Source organism: Apostichopus japonicus, chromosome 12 (assembly GCF_037975245.1).
Source record: "Apostichopus japonicus isolate 1M-3 chromosome 12, ASM3797524v1, whole genome shotgun sequence".
In the NCBI taxonomy this organism is placed as follows: Eukaryota; Metazoa; Echinodermata; class Holothuroidea; order Aspidochirotida; family Stichopodidae; genus Apostichopus; species Apostichopus japonicus.
In genome coordinates, this window is record NC_092572.1 from 21,932,532 (window position 1) to 21,953,083 (window position 20,552).

At 37.3% G+C, this 20,552-nt stretch overlaps 1 protein-coding gene, 1 long non-coding RNA gene and 1 pseudogene across 3 annotated transcripts in view; 2 read left to right on the plus strand and 1 right to left on the minus strand.

Moving 5' to 3' along the window:
- Positions 1-19,857, minus strand: part of LOC139977590 (uncharacterized) — a 30,173-nt gene extending 10,316 nt beyond the window's left edge. The window contains exons 1-9 of one of the 2 annotated variants that reach the window (XM_071986989.1): positions 19,116-19,857; positions 16,539-16,847; positions 15,856-16,152; positions 15,117-15,434; positions 14,233-14,541; positions 13,471-13,764; positions 8,592-8,894; positions 7,919-8,008; positions 7,472-7,526 (exon numbers count right to left, since the gene is read on the minus strand). In XM_071986989.1, the coding sequence (XP_071843090.1) occupies positions 7,472-7,526; positions 7,919-8,008; positions 8,592-8,894; positions 13,471-13,764; positions 14,233-14,541; positions 15,117-15,434; positions 15,856-16,152; positions 16,539-16,847; positions 19,116-19,206 (2,066 nt within the window). In that variant the 5' untranslated portion in view covers positions 19,207-19,857. The remainder of the gene's footprint in view (positions 1-7,471; positions 7,527-7,918; positions 8,009-8,591; positions 8,895-13,470; positions 13,765-14,232; positions 14,542-15,116; positions 15,435-15,855; positions 16,153-16,538; positions 16,848-19,115) is intronic. The other variant, XM_071986990.1, reaches the window with a different exon arrangement.
- On the plus strand, positions 328-5,842 carry LOC139977591 (uncharacterized). Its single transcript, XR_011796610.1, has 3 exons — positions 328-1,420; positions 2,217-2,431; positions 5,075-5,842. It is a non-coding gene; the product is annotated as an uncharacterized lncRNA (long non-coding RNA).
- On the plus strand, positions 9,492-9,713 carry LOC139978105 (U2 spliceosomal RNA; annotated as a pseudogene).
- Positions 19,858-20,552: the final 695 nt, after the last annotated feature.

Here is a 20,552-nt window from a genome sequence, read left to right on the forward strand (position 1 = left end):
CACTATTACTTGAGACTGTCTTTATACAGACACAAATATGTAAACTAAATGTTATACATGTGGGAGATACAGCAAAACTTCGGTTACTCCTCTCCAATGAATTTTAAATCAACAACTACAAAGAAAAAGAAGAAGAAAAAACCATTTTATACCTCATTTGTTTCACATTTCGTGGTTTAAATATACACGAGTCATAAGCATATATTTTATCTCATCTGTGGTAATACGCAGGTAACTTATTCACAACATTTAAGTACAAACTCTGCAAGTTTTTACGTTTAATGTAATTAGTCTTAAATGTGTTGAGATTCATAACATTTATAATTACGTTACACTGAAAAAATAAACTAGTCAATATTGCCACGGACTAACGTTAAATTAGTCTATAACGTTAGTCAATGCACACGGACTAGCAAAAATCTTCGTTTCATCGCTGCTTCTTAGTTAGTTTACACTGACTAAGGAAAATATAATCGCAGCTTAGTCGGTGGCGACGGACTAAGGTATTTTAACCCATGGACTAAGAACGATACGGACACCCGATTTACGCCATAATCGTAGCTTAGTCGGTGTCGGCGGACTAATGTATTTTAACCCAATTCGATTCACTTCAATTTGGAAACCGAGAGGCAACGGCAGCTTGCTGGGCTTGGCATAGTTTCATACGATCACTCTAAGCAACTTTCAACCGTAAATCACCCAAGAAGGTCTTTAGAAGAATGGAGGTATTAACTGCATCATCGGCCTACCTGTTATTCCTTTAACTTGAAGGTAAAATTAAAGTTAATTGTTAGGCCACTGGCACTAGTACTGTATTATGGTTAGTGTAACGCTACCGTTGTCACGTTGGCGTTTCGCAATACACAAGTGCAATGACAGTGAGTAGCCTATAGGCTTCTACTGGGTACTGCAGTGCATTCTCAACACTAAAGTGTGCATCCTAAACACCAATTAACAATGTGTTATGTGTGTATTGGGCTAGATTGAACAGTGGCACATAATCTTCTTATTTATTCCCAAACAAATGCTGGAACTATAAGGCTCAATAGTTTATTTGAAGTCTACACTCATTTGGTAAAGATTTCCTGTAATTTCCCATGTGAATCTAAATGGGTAGGCTTTGTGATATTGAATAAGCAAGGCTAGACCTTCAAACGTACAGTCACAGTAGGCTGAACAAATTATGTTGGCTAGTCAACGGTATTATATGTTGCGAGCAGTCAGGATGCACGCTTCAGTTCTATTTAACCTTTTCATTTATCATTTTTTAGTATTTAATTTCCGGTCACGCCCAGGAAACAATTGCGACATTCCTTCACGGTCGACTTGCTTACTGTAAGAAGTATTAACCGTTTTTTCTCAGGAAAGCTTGATAGTCTGAAGTTATTATAACATGTGCTTTTAGTATACTGCCAAAAGAGTAAGTTGTTGTATTTGTATTGATATTTTATGTAGAAGTAACGGAAAATTTAGTATGTTTAGTTTGGTCTAATTGCACGTTTTTTTTCTGTCCAGTGTAGTGCAGGGTTCACTTGCGCGAATTCAAATTATTCTGTTTATGTATATGTATATGCATCGATTCTTAGATTATGATGTTTTTTGACATTTATTTGTAATTCAAGCATATCTGTTTAGTAGCAAAGTGTAAAGGTTAAGATTAATTAGTTTTCTCTTTTTGATCCTAGATTGAATGAAACTCATTGGCGTAAATAATAGATCAGATGATACAGTTTAACGCAGTTGCTAAAACTCTGGGTATTCTCCAGTCTTCGCCGGTCCATTATATACTTTAGTACTACTAGTAAGACTATATCAAAACGACCGAAGACAAACTTAGTGTAACAAAATACTGATTCTCCTCTAGCCTAGGTCTAAACAGGCTTGTTATGTGAGCAAGCAAAATAGCAACTAAAAACGATTAGGCCTATAAATAAGTTGGCTCAGTGCATTTCTGTTTCTAAAATTTTATATTTTTAAAGATCATAAAAACAAACAAAGATTTAGCCCATGTCTTATTATCTCTGTATTCTGGGCATTTGATTCTGGTTGCAATGGTGATGACACTCTCGTTCAAATTTTCAGCTTTATACAGTCTGCTTCAAACTTTGGGATTGTTTTTAGAGACTATAGTGGAAGCAAATCTCACATAACTTTGTGGTGACAACTTTATTTTTTTTTTTTCAAATGATGAATACTTTGCTGTTTCTTTCTTCCAGCAGGAATTGAAAAGCCAAATATCTAAGTCATGGGTGAGCTTTCCTGTGATGTACGACACCAGTGTGGAGGCAACAACAGAAGAGGAGAACTGTGTTATATATGGCTTAAAGACATGTTTTAAGATGATATATTGGTACCCTTCGCAGAACAAAAGAGTTTATCCAAGAGTCCAAAAAGCAAAGGAACAAGTACCATAGAGAAAAAAGATGGAAGAGTGAGTTTAACTATTGTACCCAACTGTTTAATGATATTTAAGATACTTTTCATAACCTGTTTTAAATAAAAAAACAGTCTAGTATATCATTTACGTGCAAGCTTCATAAGTTTGGTCAAATTTTCACTGATCTGTAGAGGGGTAGTCGAGAGAGTTTGGTTAGCTGGGAAGGTAACCAATTGCCTGGTACATCACAATGTTCACAATGCATTCCTGTATATGAAACCTGATGACTGGCAAACCGACTGTGGTGGATGTGGCTGGGAGAGCAATTTTAAAGTCACCTAATAGCTAACCTAGAGCAGCTTTCATGGTAACCACATCAAAGTAAGAACAATGTGTCAGGTATGGCCCCAAGAGCAACAAATGGCCATTGCCAGTAATTATTGGTGGTGGGGTACCCCTGCCAGTGATCTATAATTGACCCCTCACGGCTGACCTAGGTCAGCTCATGAGGTAACCACTTGAAACCTACTGGAAAATGTTGGTTAGGACTTCAGATACAAGGGATGGGCATTGCCAGTAATTTTTATTGGTGGGGTACCCCTGCTAGTAGACCCCCAATATGCCCATCCCCTCATTGACCTAGGTGAGCTCATGATTTGACCCGTTGAAACCTACAGGAAAATGATAGGTATCACTTCATATGTAAGGATGGGCATTTCCAGTATTTTATATTGGTGGGCCACCACTGCCAGAGTCCGCCCATCCCTTACATATAGAATCCTGTCAATAATTTTCCAGTAGTTTTCAACTTGTTAAATCATGAGCTGACCTAGATCAATGAGGGGGGGGGGGCTTTTTGGGGGTCTACTGGCAGGGGTACCCCACTAATATAAATTACTGGAAATGCCCATCCCTTACATATATATAGAGTCCTGCCAATCATTTTACAGTAGTTTTCAACTGGTTACCTCATGAGCTAATCTAGGTCAATGGGGGATGGGCATTTTGGGGGTCTACTGACAGGGTTACCCCACCAATGTAAATGACTGGAAATGCCCATCCCTTACATATGAAGTGATACCTATCATTTTCCAGTAATTTTTCAACTGGTTATCTCATGAGCTGACCTAAGTCAATGAGGGAATGGGCATTTTGGGGGTCTACTGGCAGGGGTACCCCCCCCCCAATATAAATTACTGGAAATTCCCATCCCTTACATATGAAGTGATACCATTTTCCAGTAGTTTTCAACTGGTTACATCATGAGCTCATCTAGGTCAATGGGGGATGGGCATTTTGGGGGTCTACTGGCAGGGGTACCCCACCAATAAAAATTACGGGCAATGCCCATCCCTTACATATATATAGAGTCCTGCCAATCATTTTACAGTAGTTTTCAACTGGTTACCTCATGAGCTAATCTAGGTCAATGGGGGATGGGCATTTTGGGGGTCTACTGACAGGGTTACCCCACCAATGTAAATGACTGGAAATGCCCATCCCTTACATATGAAGTGATACCTATCATTTTCCAGTAATTTTTCAACTGGTTATCTCATGAGCTGACCTAAGTCAATGAGGGAATGGGCATTTTGGGGGTCTACTGGCAGGGGTACCCCCCCCAATATAAATTACTGGAAATTCCCATCCCTTACATATGAAGTGATACCATTTTCCAGTAGTTTTCAACTGGTTACCTCATGAGCTCATCTAGGTCAATGGGGGATGGGCATTTTGGGGGTCTACTGACAGGGTTACCCCACCAATGTAAATGACTGGAAATGCCCATCTCTTACATATGAAGTGATACCTATCATTTTCCAGCAATTTTTCAAGTGGTTATCTCATGAGCTGACCTAAGTCAATGAGGGAATGGGCATTTTGGGGGTCTACTGGCAGGGGTACCCCCCCAATATAAATTACTGGAAATTCCCATCCCTTACATATGAAGTGATACCATTTTCCAGTAGTTTTCAACTGGTTACATCATGAGCTCATCTAGGTCAATGGGGGATGGGCATTTTGGGGGTCTACTGGCAGGGGTACCCCACCAATAAAAATTACTGGCAATGCCCATCAGTTGTATCTGAAGCCCTAAGCAACATTTTCCCGTAGGTTTCAAGTGGTTACCTCATGAGCTGACCTAGGTCAGCCTTGAGGAGTCAATTATAGATCACTGGCAGGGGTACCCCAGCACCAATAATTACTGGCAATGGCCATTTGTTGCTCTTGGGGCCATACCTGACATATTGTACTTACTTTGATGTGTTACCATGAAAACTGATCTAGGTTAGCTATCAGGTGACTTTAAAATTGCTCTCCCAGCCACACCCACCACAGTCGGTTTGCCAGTCGTCTGGTTACAGGAATGCACTGTGAACATTGTGATGTACAAGGCAATTGGTTACCTTCCCAGCTAACCAAACCCTCTGGGATCCCGGTCTATTGGGATCATTATTAACATGATTAACATAATTATTAAGCTTTGAGAAATAACTTGGTGTTATGCTGTGCAAAGCTAATAATAATTTGGTAAAGCTGCTATTCCTGGCTTATAATTTGAGGGACCTAGATTTAAATGTATACCTCCCAATATGTTATAAACTTTTAATGTAAATGTATGTTTATGATAATGTGAGTTATCATGTGCTATATCTGTATCTGTGCTTACACGTATATCATATTTTCTGTCCACAGGTCAATAATGGTGCAGATTTTGGCTTCCTGAAGACAAGTGGGAGGCCATTTGTAGTTAAGAGAAACACTCTTTGTTCGTGAAGACTTAACTGGTGTCGATTTGGGGTACCACTTTAAAACGAAAGTCATGAGGAACCCTTGCCCAAGATTCAACTTTGTATTATTGTGCAGTGCTATACTTTTGCGATTCATGTTTGATCCATTAACTTGTCTTAACTTTGTTGGAAAAAAAAAATCAGATCTTCAGATTTTATTTACAGTGATTTCTTCTCTATCTGTCGAAAGTCAGCCGTTTGTAGACATCAGAAGTTTGATCAGAAATAAATACTGCCAACGTACACATTATTTGTGTTTCTTCTGCTCTCTTTTCTTTCAGTGATGCTAGTCAGTGAAACTAGTCGGGTTTAATTCTTTCAGTGAATCTAGTCAGTGCAACTAGTCTGTCGATACCGACTAAGAAAGGTCAGTCGGGAGAGGCACCATCCTGACTAATGTAAAACCTGCTATAAACTAGTCGGTGGCTCATATAAATTAGTCGGTAAAGACCGACTAATGTCACCAACTAATGTAACTGACTAATATACATTTACCAACTAAGAAATTGTTGATGGACTAAGCTGACGGACTAAGATGACCGACTAAGAAATCCAACTGACTTAGGAATAAATTAGTCGGTATAGCAACTGACTAAGGCTATGTTAGTCGGGAGAGGCACCAGATGGACTAACGTTTTGTTAGTCGGTGAACCAATTTAAGTTTTCAGTGTATAAGTAAGTGATTTAGAAGGTAACGTATTTCATTGGTCCGAATTGTAAAATAATGATGCGTAAATAACCCCTTTAGCTTAAATAGGTTGTTGTACAGTTGTACGGATAACCTTATAACACATTAAAGCGGGCGTGATTAAAGGTTAAAAGTTAATTTAAAGCTTTAATTAAGTAGTTAAGCGTTACAGGTATCTAATTAATCATGTATATTGTGTAGTGTCCTGTACTCGACAAGTCTTTTTTTGCTTATTCTTTGTTTATTGTTGATGTTTGTTTTAAAATTTAAAGGTTGCAAAACATAGTATGTATACACTAACTTGTCATTGTTATTAGCTGAGAGACAAAATGTTTGTTTAAATGCTCTCATTGGTAAAACAAGTGTGTAATTGAGAGTAGATCTGTTTAGTAGTTTGCTTTTGGTGCTCATGATCTATCTTGGGTGCCTCTTTCTTTAAACAAAGCATGTTGGGATCACTGTGACCCTATTCTGGCTGTGATCATATTGGAGCAGTAATATATGCTCTTCGGTTGATTAATAACCAACAACGTCTGAGGAGCTGACCCTCAGAACAACGGGCACTTCTAAAGGAACCTTGTAGGAGAAAGAAGCCCTGAAGTCGAATGATATCTAGCAGAGGCTTTCCGGTCAAGATGAAAGCTTAGGAACGCAAAAATACAATGTCCCATCAATGTTTATTATTATCACACGGTCACAGGCTTGATATAAGGGGACTAGGCGGGGAATGGAACCGTTAAGTCATTCGATTTTCGTGCCCATGCTCTATACAATATGCTTTTTCTTACAAAGTATACCAACATTTCCCAGGAAGACTCTTCTCAGAACTGTTATGCAATTATAGGCAATTGTTATAGAATCCACGGTACTGCTTCCATTTCAGTAGTTTCAAAATTAAAAAGAGGAATTTCAGTTAGGCAAATAAATACTACATAATAACAACAAAAAACATGAAGTGAAATAAAACCATGTAGGACGCCTACAAAAGTTTAGGAACAAAGTAATGTAAACATCATGACAATGACTTACAAGCATTTGTGAGATGTTTATCATATGGATTTATTAAGCTAACAGTAGTGGTGACTTAGGTTTTATGGGCCCAGTGACGGCAGGGGTGTTTTACCCTGAATTCCTGAAACGTGCACTAGACACGAGGTTAGTAATGGAAAAAGGCAAAATTGGAAACATAGCTCAAAGTGAAAAGAATTACTTCGCCCACCGAATTAGTCTTGTTCAGTTTATTTATGTTGTGCACATGAAACATGTGATGGACTATTTAGCGCAGATATCCCCCACAACAATTGCCGAATATAATTTCTAAAGGACAAAATTTAAGGCCTGCGAGAATTCACAAATCGGAAGAGCAAAGTATACGGGCGAAATTTTCGTTTTCAGTTCCGCTTCCAAAAAACTGTAAAGGGTCGCTAACGTTGGGTATCCTGTCCCCTTTTCGTTTACCCAAAGTAGCACAGGAGCAGGTACGGCGAGAGTTCCAAGATATTTTAAAAGACTTGAAGAAAGTACAACAATTCCTTATACTATGTACGAGAATTTGTTTAAGGTGGTCATCATAATATGAAAAAGAATGATAGACGAATTAAAATACCACCTTACCGCACGATCCTATTCCTCAAATATCGTGATAGCTGTGGAATATCCCGACATCTTTCTGAAAATATGACATAAATTGGATGGTTATGAGCGAGTATAAACTTGTAAATAAGTATAGATATTAAATCGTTTGGCAGAGCATTTTTATTTCAGAATCTTAGATTCCTTAACATTTTACACATAATTGGTGCAGCAAAGGTTACTTAGTGAACGCTACTGCAATATAAGCCATTAAACATTCAAAACAAAGAATGATATATGTATTTTTGGAGTAGAATTGCCCATATCGTAAGATATATGATCAAACGCTGTAAAAATGCTGTAAACAATTTATTGATACTGCAATGTATGTGTAATGTGGCGGATCTGTCGATTTATATGGTACCCCATAATCTTTGAAGGAAACTTCAATAGAGACAATTATTTATATCAACATGGAAGAGGTCTTACTGTGAGTTGACTTGATGATGAGAGCAGCAACGACGAACGTTACAACTACTAACGTTATGATATTTTCCCAGCTTTTATTCGAATTGCTGACTGTCAACGAGGTACAAGTGAGAGAAAAAACAGGTTACTAAGCGTTGCGTATATCAAAAATAGCTAAAGTTTAGGAAACTTGAATAATATTAAATAAGTTTGCTTACACATTCGTCGTGTCTAAGTTTACTGTAAATATTTTCGTGCTTTTCACTATTAACAATATCATTATTAACAATATCCGAGTTTGCAATAGTTCATCTACAAGTGGCGGCACCAGCAGGTGGAGGTGTTGAAAGGGAGGTTCTTCACCCTAGAACCCCACTACGGCCCTACGATATAGAGAAATTTAAGTATAATTCCTTTTTCTAACATGTATTTTTGCTCTACAAAATCGATACAAAGGCGAGCAAGAACTATCTAGTGCGTCTTTGCCCTTCCAAATGTCCCCCCAAACTGTTAATCTGCCACCCCCCCCCCCCCTCCGCTCACAATTTGGAATTTCTGGTGCCGACACTACATCTAACGCCATATTCTACAATTCATGTAGTATTTGATTTGTACGATTAAATTAATTATATTGTCACCCGAAATACAGTGTTCAAGTGGCATTTCGACAAATATCCTTCAACAGTTTACGTACGTGTCTCTTCCACTTTGACTATACCGCTCACATCAATTCCACCGACTACATTGCTAGCTGTGCACCTGTACATTCCGTTCACGTTGATTTTAATAGGCAAGTGAAATTCCAACAGTTGAGTAGTAAAGTTTGACTTGACGAGAGCCTTAAGGGCAACTGTTTTCCATTCAAGTTGTTCATCTATTCTTTGAAGGAAAACATCTGGTGGAGGATTACCGTCTACCTTGCATACAAACAGTACGATGTCTGCATCGTTTTTGATGTACAATTTGGATGCAGTTATCATTTTGACTGTTGCTGGGTCTGTTAGAAAGGTACATGTAACAACGCAGTCAAGTCATACAATCTGTTATTCATTAAGAACGGCTACACTGTATGCACCAGTCAAGTTAGAATGGGAAGTTTATTCATTATGGTATCGGGAGGAATATAGGTCTGTTTTTCTTATGGAAGTCTCTGATATTCAATGACCGTACGTAGTCTATCAGATCAGGCTCGATTTCGTTCATTTTCGTTGCAACTATTTTAGTACCAAGGTTTGAACCCAAATTGTAGTGCCTTCAAATTTCTCTATACATATCTCGATTTGTGATGCTTCGGGTTATCTGTAAGTGTTATTTTGAGTGTAAAAAGAGTAAAAGACGGTGGGAAAGCGTCGTAGAACTACACAAAGCTCTGTCGTTGTAATTTTTTGCTATTCCGAACATAACCAACAATATCTAAGTCCAAGTTTCGTAAGGCCCTGAATTGAGGGGTAGTACGAAGTGAGCTATATAAATTGCTGATTTTTCATTTTCATGTTCAGTACTGTGGTTTTCATGGTACTATATAGTGCAAAATTAATGTTAAAAACCAGTGTCATTGAATACACTCATTATGAGTGCAATATATTCCTCATTTCTCGCTTCTCGGCCTTTTGGCTAAGATTATGTGTAGTATCAGTTCTTTTCGAGGGGAATGGTGATACACACCCGATGATGATCACACAGTCACAGACCCGATGCAAGGGGACTGGGGTTGAGAGCGGATCAGTCGTTCAGTAGTTTGGTTTTAGTGCCCAGGTTCTTTCCTGGGCGACTTTTTCTTGAAAAGTATTCCTCATTTCTACATAAGTGCCATCAAAACAAAATTTTACTGTTTTGAAATCTTTAAAATGTTTGCAATAAGATCACCGAATGCAATGAGCAGTGTAGGGAGCCGCAGGTTTTTTGAAAGTATTCTACAGAAAGTATTGTACATTTAGGAAGTATTTAGAAAGTATTGTACAGCAATTTCATGGATAAGTGAGTTAACCGATTTTCAGTAAGTTGCTGTGCTTTTAATATTATTAGCATGTTCAGGAGATAAGTAACTGCAGCTTTAGTCTTCAATTAATCTTTATTGAGGGCTTTTATTATTAAAGTTAACTACTTGGGTCAGTTTAAATCCCAACCTATTTTATTCCACATTAGTATGGTTTGGTGTTACTATGACAATGTTACATTGATATGCATACTGTATGTCATTCATGTATTATCAACGTTTTTATGTTATACCTAACATCTGTCAACTCTGTAAATTGCTACTGCCAACTAGTGTTCCACAGACGAACAAATCATATTTGGTCAGTGAACATGAATCCCAGTGTCATCAGCAGGGATTCTACAAATTAACAAAACATTTTACCTTTTCGTTTTCTGTAGATAATGATGCTGTGCCATCAGTCCTGGGCAAAGAAACAGTGATGCACCAGAAAGTATAATGAAATGGTAATTCCTCGTCAATGCATTTTCACCTAGCTGACACTTCAAACACATGTGGGAAGTTTATGACAGGAGAAGGATTGCAGAATTGATTTCTTTAGGGAATCTGAATGTCAAGCAAAGTAAGTGTAAAGACAATAGAAGTGTAAGTTTAAGGCAGGAACTTGTAGGTAAATTTCATAGAAACCACTGGATTTGACATTACACAACAAGTTTCATATGAATAACCACCAGATGAAAAGGTGTGTAAAACTTGGAACCCGAAGCCAAGATGGAGACCAGTTCAGAGTTATGAGGGGTATTTCATAATTTCAAAAGATTTCAATATGAAGCTTGCATCCCCAGAGAGTACTATTTAACATCCTTGAAAACAATTAAAGCAAGTTTGCAAAGTGAATTCTTCAATGTTAATGCATGGAATGCAAAGCTTACATACATAAGTGATTTGAATTTTAAGTGGTGAAGTATTTGTCAATAGTCAATAGCCAATTGTGGGAGTTCACAAACTTGTGTAGTGTATACCTCTATGTAGCATATTTTTTTACAGTGTGGCTTGCCTGCTCTTGCAGTATGAAGTGAAGCTTAGAGAGAGATGTAGGCTAATAAACATTAACTTTAGTCCCTACAGACAAAGTCAATGGAGTAGAAATAATAGTGCCTCTCATTGGTTATTCTCCATCCTACCCAACCAAATTGTTTTACCACTTGTCAATTGTAGTTTCACAGGGTTGTACTGGTGGAAAGTCTAGAAGAAAGACCCCAGGCAAGTCTGTTTTAACCTTTTAACTTGGATACAGAAACATCATATGGTATGTGTACATTTTGAGGTGACCATCAGTACTTTAATTACTATTATTTTGTTACATAGTCCTGATAGTACTCGTAGGGTGTTACCATCTATGAGAGAGGCGCAGAATTCAGTGAACAGTTACTGTTACATACATTTATTAATTGCAAACTAAAATGATGCAGGGACACTTTCAGGCATCATACTAAACTGTAAATGGCTTATTGGATATATACTATATATCGCCGGTGCCTTTCAATCATAAGGTCCCCGGTTCGAGTCACTCCCAGATTAATGTATGTCGTCAAGTTACAGAGTTGTTAACAATTAACAATTCATAATCATGGACGTTAAATATGAATGTAAGAGACTGACTTCGGTCAGCTTGCGGCTTTGATAAGCCAATGAGGCTTCTTCGCGAGTTCCTGCTTGCAGGAGGATCTAATATAAATATATACATACATTATATACAAATAATTGTAGAGAGATCCTTGTGATGTGTGTATGTAAACTATTGTGTGCTGATGTCTGCATATGGTTGCATTGCAACCTTCAAGAAGCATTTTCAGTTGTACCAAAATGATGTTTCATGAATGAATGGTTATTCAAACAAATTGAAACAGCATTGTCAGGTATTGCTCATTCCCTTACTAGTAAAAAGGTACTTTAAAATTGAGGGTCCAGCTCTGGCCCGTGGTCAGCTGCTCAGATTTGAAGGGGCAACGTTTATGTTTGGAAGGGTACTTGCATGACTCAATCATGATTGTCTGTTTCTGAAATCATCACTGAAAAAAATGGGGGCCTAAGAAGAATGCCCCCTGGCCTAGGGTTTCCATACGTCTGTATGTTCCTGGTCATATCCTCCACCTAGGTTTCGATATCTTTAACCGGAAGTCGGGAATTTCTACGAAAAAACAACATGAAACTAATAATCAGAGAAACGCTGAGAGGGAGGGGAGGTTGAAACCGTTCCGATCTCGTTCATCTTTCGTCAGCTGATAGGTCACTGGTTTGTTTCTACGGTGTTGTCAATTTAGCAGTTTTAGGGCTAGCGTGTTGTTTTCCTTAATCTTCAGCCACGCACATAATTACAATTTTTATATTGCTATTACAACCATAAATAAAATGTTGATAGTATACAATTTTTATGGCTTCTTTTACACTGTAGCATTTGTTTTCCTTGTCCTTGCATTTAAGGCATTCATCAATGTTCAAATATGACATACCTACCCTGCCACCACCCCCTGTGGCTCTGGGCCTGGTTCGCTGGATTACCTATTTTTCTTTTGAGACTGTTTTAGTTGATTGGTACCTGAGATATGGTCTTACGTTAGGTGTGTTACCTTGGTGAACATTGACAGTTTCTCATAGAGAATGGGCCTTGATGACCATTAAGCATTACCTCTATCTGCCTATTATAATGTGTGACGTTGGACCTCTGAAGGCATCACCTCAATAAAAAATCCTAATAGTGAATGCTCACCAAGTTGTTTACGCAAGGAAGATCTGTGTTTTTTCTGAAGTCATGTATATCATGTTGCTTTGAAAAGTCATTGCTGCCTTTAATAAATATTACACACTGTGAAATGTGACGCCATTTGTTGTTTCCTCGAAAACATACACCTCTCCGATCATCAAACATGTATAAAAATATTCCCAAGGACATTCCTCTACAACTCTCATCCAGAAAACCTTGGTACTAAATAGGTGCAACGAAAGTCAGTTTATAAGCTCTTTTGAAGCCTGTCCTGACAGGCAACGGTAAACAATGATTCCTGAAGTAATGTGTCATATTGATTCATTATGAATATAAGAGCGATCCGTGGGGTCACTGAATACATCTACACTTTTAATCAATTTGACCAATGAACTTTGACTTTTGGTGCCACGGCAACTTTGGCTATGGCAACTAACATAGTTAAAATGTCTCAATTGGCAAAGGAACTAAAATATCTCATCGTCACTATGAAAGCGATGAGATAATAATACGTGAGGGGAATCATGTGTTAATGAAAACCTGAAGTACACTAGGCTACACTAATCGGTTTTCAATCTGAGTATCTACATACAATGTATTTTGGTTAGTTATCACAAAAATTAACAAGCTTCATGTTTTGCATTCCAGAGATGTCTTTGTTTCTCTTTGTGGGTCGCTGTACATGCCACAAATACGCAGCATGATATGATAATTATTGTGGCCACTCACCAGTTATGCCAGAAAATACCCTTACTCGCCAATTAGAAGTAATACAGATGATATTCTTAACATAATGCAGTAAAAAATGTGAACACTTGTGAACAAGTGTGATAACGACAACTTTATTATGTTAATGATACTATAAATACTCACACCACACATTTAAGGTCACTTTAGATACAGCTCTGTGGTCGTCTTGGACGGTACAAAGTAAATCCTTATCATTGTGTTTACGATCAGTTGGAAAGGCTACCACCTCACATATAATTGCACCATTGTTATCTTTTGTAGCGTGAACTTCATACATTACGTCTCTTGGAGAAAACGTGTTGTAGTCTAAAGCCCATGAAAATTCCAATGTCGGTATAGGCGCAACCGGAACGCAACATACTGCGGTAATCTTGTCGTTCGCAACGATGGTTCTATTTGTTGTTAGCTCAGGCTTTCCTATAAAAAAGTAATAATAATTGGAAAACATGGTTAGCACCATATAACGATGGTACATTGATTCTATGCATTATCTGTAATTTCCATGAGTAATATATTCATGTATCAAGAAATGATAGTCATTCATACACCAATGCACAAAATATCTTATCGAACACGGCATATTTAAATAATTAATTCGACTTTCCATTACAAATATTGGCACTTTCAATGTATGAAAAGGAGCACTTAAAAATTCGAGGGTGTGTCCGTTCCTCCCACCGCCCCCCCCCCCGAGGGTTATAAATATTGGTGTCGCTACAATGTGCAATCCTTTTTGCATCTTTCGCCTTGACGGATGCTATTCTTGCACTTGTTAAAAAGGGACAATATTATGAAATGCAAATGAAACGTTTTTTGGGTCATTAGAAATCTCTGGTTTTATCAGTCCATTGGGATTCACCTTTATGACCACCTTATTAACATTACCGTAAGTCTGAAGAAGAAAATCTTCCCTCCACAACTTAGATCCTGTTGATAGAACGCAAATATACTTTCCTGCGTCACTGAATGAAATACTGGCAATTTCCAACCAGGAATTTTTCCCATCATCCGAGAGCGTTAATGTATATCGAAAGTCTTGTACGTGATTTGAACCTTGACGTAGAGGTTTGACTAACAAATTATTCTCGAAGAACCACATCGAAATAATGCTGTGTTCGGTATAGTTACTCCTGCAGCCTACTTGTACAGAATCCCCGATGGCATTTGTCTGCGTTATGAAGTCTTCATTGCCACCTGTAAGTTAACAGTATTCTTAAATGGCAATTTCAAATTTCAAGTGATACGGTATAGTATGTATATATATATTAGATCCTCCTGCAAGCAGGAACTCGCAAATAAGCCTCATTGGCTTATCAAAGCCGCAAGCTGACCGAAGTCAGACTCTTACATTCATATTTATAGTGTGTGCTGTTTTATACTTGTGAAGAATTTCATATACTACTCTCAAATTCCTTTGATTATACGTAAGAACTCATCATGTCAAATCACATTTTTTTATGGGCTTTTTGGTATTTGTTGGGATAACATTTCTCGCATTAATTATCATTTATCAGTGCCTTAAAACGATTTTTTATTGTCCCTCGATGGCACGCAGAACTAATTATGTGATCCCGATCAATATTTGACGACGGTAGGGTTGTATAATGCGTATCACTTAATTGGAGGTTAAGACATGTAACTCCAGAAGTAAGCTTGTTAAAATCACTACTTCACACGTGCATAAATCATTTGGTGAGAACGATATACGTATTAGGTGAATTTCATATTTAGGGTCAACAGAACTAACAGAAGAAAGATGCAACGTTTACCGAAGATGAAAATGGATCCTTCGCTGATTGCAACGGCTTCATGATTATTAGACGCAACACACTTGTAGTTGCCTGTAAATTCTTCGTTCACGTTTTCAAAGATGTAAACCCACTTTACTTGACCTCTTTCTGCCGGTAGTTTGGCAGGTGACTGATCTAGCATCAGCCACTTCCTATTAACCTTCTTCAGCAGAGTAACGGTAGGTTCCGGATTTCCGTCTGATACACACTCGATGTTGACGTCGCTGTGTTCTTCGGTTGATAATATATTTCCTTTGTGTAAACGACTTGAAAATGTAAGTTCAACACTCGATGGATCTGTTGAAGAGAAGTTCATTAAGTCAATGGATAAGTCTATATTCTCTCTAGAGGGGGTTGGGATAACTGGGATCAACATATCATATATTAAAGTACTAAAGATAATCAAAAGTAATGCAACTATGTTGTCTGTAAGGAAGTTTGTAAACATGAGCATATTCTGACCCAAATAAAATGGCGTTGATTGGTGGGTTTGTTTCCTTGGAATTTTAGAATCCCACCTTGACACACATTACCAACCATACAACATGCAAGGCAACTAACAATGGGCATCGCGTGTGAATAATGACACAATGCGACGAAAAAGAAGTGGAGGCGGTAAGGAAATACGGAAGAAGACAGTGAACGCAATCATTAGAAGCAGTTTATTGACGTTACGATGATAAATAATTGATTCCTAGATTTTTTCTGGTATACTTACATGTCACGTGTAATGAAGAGGAGCTGGTGAGGTTAAGGACGTTGTTAACTAGGCAGAGCAGAGTCACATTATTGTGTCCCTTGTGGACACGGAACAAAGTCTGTCTACAGACTGTGTGTGTTAAGGATGAAATGGTTGAGTCATTTGTGTCAACCGTTTGATGGTTGAGTCGTGTCTCGTTAATATACCATATTATCTCGGCTTGGTCTGGTGCCAATGCAAATTCTACACAACATTCTGCTGTAACAACCTCTCCTTCGGTGTATGTGTTTCTAATATTTGTTATGTTAGGCTGTGCTGTATGAAAGAAGAGAAAGTGTAAACCATAAATGAAAAGTATTTGACAGTTTGTGTTCATATCCGATCAAAGGCGGTGACGCCGCAATTGCAGCCATGAAGATGCACCTTGCATTTTCGAGTTCATTCCTAATACATATATAAAGTCTCAGTCAAGATAATTTGATTCCGATATGCTGATTTTATCGGTTAGATCCTTAGTAGTTTACTGGTGTATTTATACGCGATGACGAACAAATGATTTGTTGGGTACAGTTCTTACAATTGAGCTAAAATTTCTAATTGAAACAAAAGCAGCAGCATTACAACGGACAATCAATTGGATAGTTGCAGTATAAAATCAGGTTACTCTCTTTAGATATTATGAAATTTAATCTTGTACTAACTTTGAACTTGGAGATGTATGGATTGCTCTTCATTGCTTCCACTTTCATAATACGTTAGGCATACATAGAGTCCAGCATCAGGAAAGGAAGTCTTCCTTAACTTTAACCAGGAAGTAGACTGTTCATTCACTACTGCAAGCTCAAAATTGTCTTTTTCGACGGTTGTTGTAGGTGAATCTAATCTGATGATATTTTCGTCATTTCTTTTCCAAATGATTGTGTGCAAGGTTCTTGAAATGTCAATAACGCATTCAAGTTCGGCTGTGTCCCCAAGTTTGGTCATTTTCGCTTCACTGTTCACCGATTCCGCTTTCAAAAACAAAAATGTTGTTAATATGATGAAGGACGATGTTTTTTAGCTTTTTTTTTTAATTGCAGACGGGATAAACCATTGCTTTTGTTGCACATGACTTTAATAGTATTTTTTGTCATATTACTCAACTCAGCAAATGACTGAGTCATCTGCAAGAAGTTTACTTTAAATCTGATAGGATACCTGCAGTATACATTGAACTATAGACTATTACAAAAAACGACACATCTTGTTTCAAATCATTAAACTGCAGCAACCCAACAAAGATAGTTTTGCGAAAGTAATAACCGGTATTAATGTATTAAACGAACAATAAGTTCGAGCAAAGTAACAGAGTATCATACTCAAAGAAGTTTACCCAATATTTGATATTAGCTAAAGATTAAAAGCGTAAAACCCAAGTTTACGGTGCTCAAAGTTGTAGGTTTAAAAGTAACCAGTGAGATGCTTATTCTCAATTCACAGATATTCAGTGTTGCTTAGTAAAACAATTGAACATGGAAATGAAGGGAACTGATGATGGCTGATAAATAGTTGTTAGCAAAAAGCTGACTATGACTTGTTAGGGACAACAATGATGACACGTAAAGCTTGAAAAAATATGACTTGGCTATATTAAACACTGCTGAACACAATGTGACTTTGTAAAGTATTTTGACTGCAAAAATATACTTCGTGAACCTGTTGAAATCGTGTAAATGATCATCCCACAGTTGTTGTAGAAGATCCGCAACTTAAACTGAGCACTCCTTCCAAAATTTGTGAAACGACTTAATGACACTATCTGATTGAACCGTCCCATTATTGTAAAGCATCGGCAATAAATCTATACCATTTTTATTGTGTGAGACTGGGTGCCCTTACATAGTGCATTATCTCCATTTCCTAGAGGTTTACATTCCCCTAGATTGTCTCACTGCACTTACATGTATATATTGCAATGGTAAAGTGTACAGTACTACACTGTACACTCTAAGTCATAAAAAGGGAGGGTTAACTCTGACTTGGCTACATGTTCCGTCTGGGTTGCTAAGCAACCCCAGCGTCCTAGATGAGAAAAGGCTGACTCAGGGGGTAGGGGATAGAGTCCTGTATGGGGACAAAATGTAGACGGTCCATCTGGGAGTCAGATAGGAAAGGCAGAATACATATGGTAGGAGTAGAGTGCAGAAGGAAGTTTGATAGAAAATGTTGATATATTAGGAAAAGTTGAGAGATTCGTAAAAGCAAATATTATAAAGACGTCAGGACATTGGCGCAGTTTCCTCTAATGAACTGAACAGATGGAAAGAAGGAAAAAAGTTTTGGAACAAATGGAAACAAGGAAGAAATTTTGGACTAAACCTAGATACCAAATGGACCCATATTGTGGTACTGAAAAGAACATAAAATATATTTCTGACCAGCCTATTGTTCATACAGTGTATCATAGTTTAGAGCTTGCCTGAACGGGACGCATTTCACCTTTTGGAAACAACGTGTGGACCAATATAGTTATATCGGTCTCGCCACACAGTATAAAGTATATAGCAAATAAAGGGAATAATGCAACACAACTTATATATATGGAGATGTTCAAGAATCTGACTGTTAAAGATACCGCTGGAGCCACTTAGCCAATGAAAGGATCAGTCTGGAACACCGAAGATAACATAACTTAGCCGTACCTTAACCATCAAGTAATAATTGAACGTACTAGTAAGACACGATGCCAGTTTAATTAAATAAGTACATGTGTATTATATGATTCGTTTGGGCCCAAGATTTGAATGCCTATATTTATATATCGGTTTGCATAATTACACATTTTAATATATGCCAATCCAGTTGAGTTCTTTGTCTCTATTTAGCATGTGTCTTGCTGTATGTTTGGGTCCCCGTATCAGTACGGAGATAACTGATCAAGCTCAGCATTTACTCTTAACGCTAGTCCAGATAAACTGCTACATTTGTATTGTTATATATGCTGGAAATTACATTTGATTTATTCTAAGAATATCAGTGGTGCAGTATAAAATTAGTAATAATTTCAAATTTGTACACTGCTTCTAGTTTTAGTTAAAACACAAAAGCATTTAAACACAATTACGACAACCTATCAGATATATTTTGAATTTTTTGCTGCCTCGAATACGTTGTTACTATTCCTCCATAATTTCAATTGTCATTTTATATTTGTTACATTAACGGGAATTAAAGGTTGTAAACTGGTAAAATATTGAGAAACTTGAGTCTCGTTGGTAAAAACTAGTTGATAAACTTACCAGTGCATGATAGTAACAGTGTGACAAAGCTCCAGAATGTTAAATGTTTCATGTCTGCTCCTCTCTTGATAACGTTGTAACATTTAAACATATTTCCCTAATTTATAGAGCTTTTTGCAAGATGTAAATGTAAGCGTTCAAGGGCTACGTGGTAAACACTAACCTCTGCGCACAGTACACTGAAAGCAAAATCTTCTTATGAGGGATTAAATATTTGAAGGTATAAATAAAGGCTGTAACGAAGGGGAAATATTGTAAAGGTTTACTGTTGTTACGATATCATTTGTTCGGACAACTTACATCATGAGAGTTTGTTGCTGTTTTCGTTGTGTATGTATACATCTAGTCAATCTTTACTATTGATAAGTGAACGTTATATACATAATAATGAATAAATAACTTAAGGAAGTTCACATGTTTCTATAATTTAGAAAGGTAACTTCACTATTTAGGGTGTGTCACTCCTTGCTGACTTTCTTCAGATGTTTAATCTCAAATACTTCCTTGCCTTTGATAATAACGCTGATAGTGAAGGTTATTTACATCACGTGAAAGTCAACCCGATAGAAACCCGCAAGATTGCCAAATTTTGCGGGTACAAGTCTGTCTCCCTGAAATAATGCAACTAATTGGCTCACTTTCATATCAGTGTTGTGTTTCATTTCACTCGGCCATTCAGCACTTTTTATGGAAACTACTCCTGGGAAATCACAAAAAGTCCAGTATATATAGTATATATATATATATAGTTTATATATATATATATAGTATATATATACATGTAACTATATATATATATATATATATATATATATATATATATGGTCATTTTCAAATCAGTGGTGTAACTTTCAATATTAGCACTTATTGCTTTGTAACTCAGTGACCAAATACTAGAATTCTTAGATATTTGGCCATTTGACCATACTAAGTAAAGTCTACCTTGTGTAGCTTAACGAACTTTCTCGTTTTTTCAGGTAGATTTGGTGGCCATAAATATGCTTAAAATATGCTAGTTCAGCCGTACACTCTCAACTAACATGCACAGTTGATGAATCAATTACAAATATGTGTTTTTTTTTTGGCCACATTTTCCCCTTTCTGGACAACAGATAGCTTGCCCATTGCTTACATTAGTGCTATAAATATACTGGAATGAAATAAAAGATCACAATCACCAAACATGCAGCTTTTAATACTTTATTAACATGGGACAAATTTATCCGAAATAAGCTTAATCTGCCTGTGGTCTTTGCTATTGTTTCGGAAGTGACATTGATTGTTTACATGTAATATACTGAACTGTCCCTTTGTTCGAGGCTTAGAGCATATTTCTGAATATTCTGCTAGTGCATACATTTGTGCTGCAGTTGTACGTTACCTTCTGTGAGTTCTACAGTGCTTTTGAGTACATGTTTACAGGTTTAAATTTGCAAC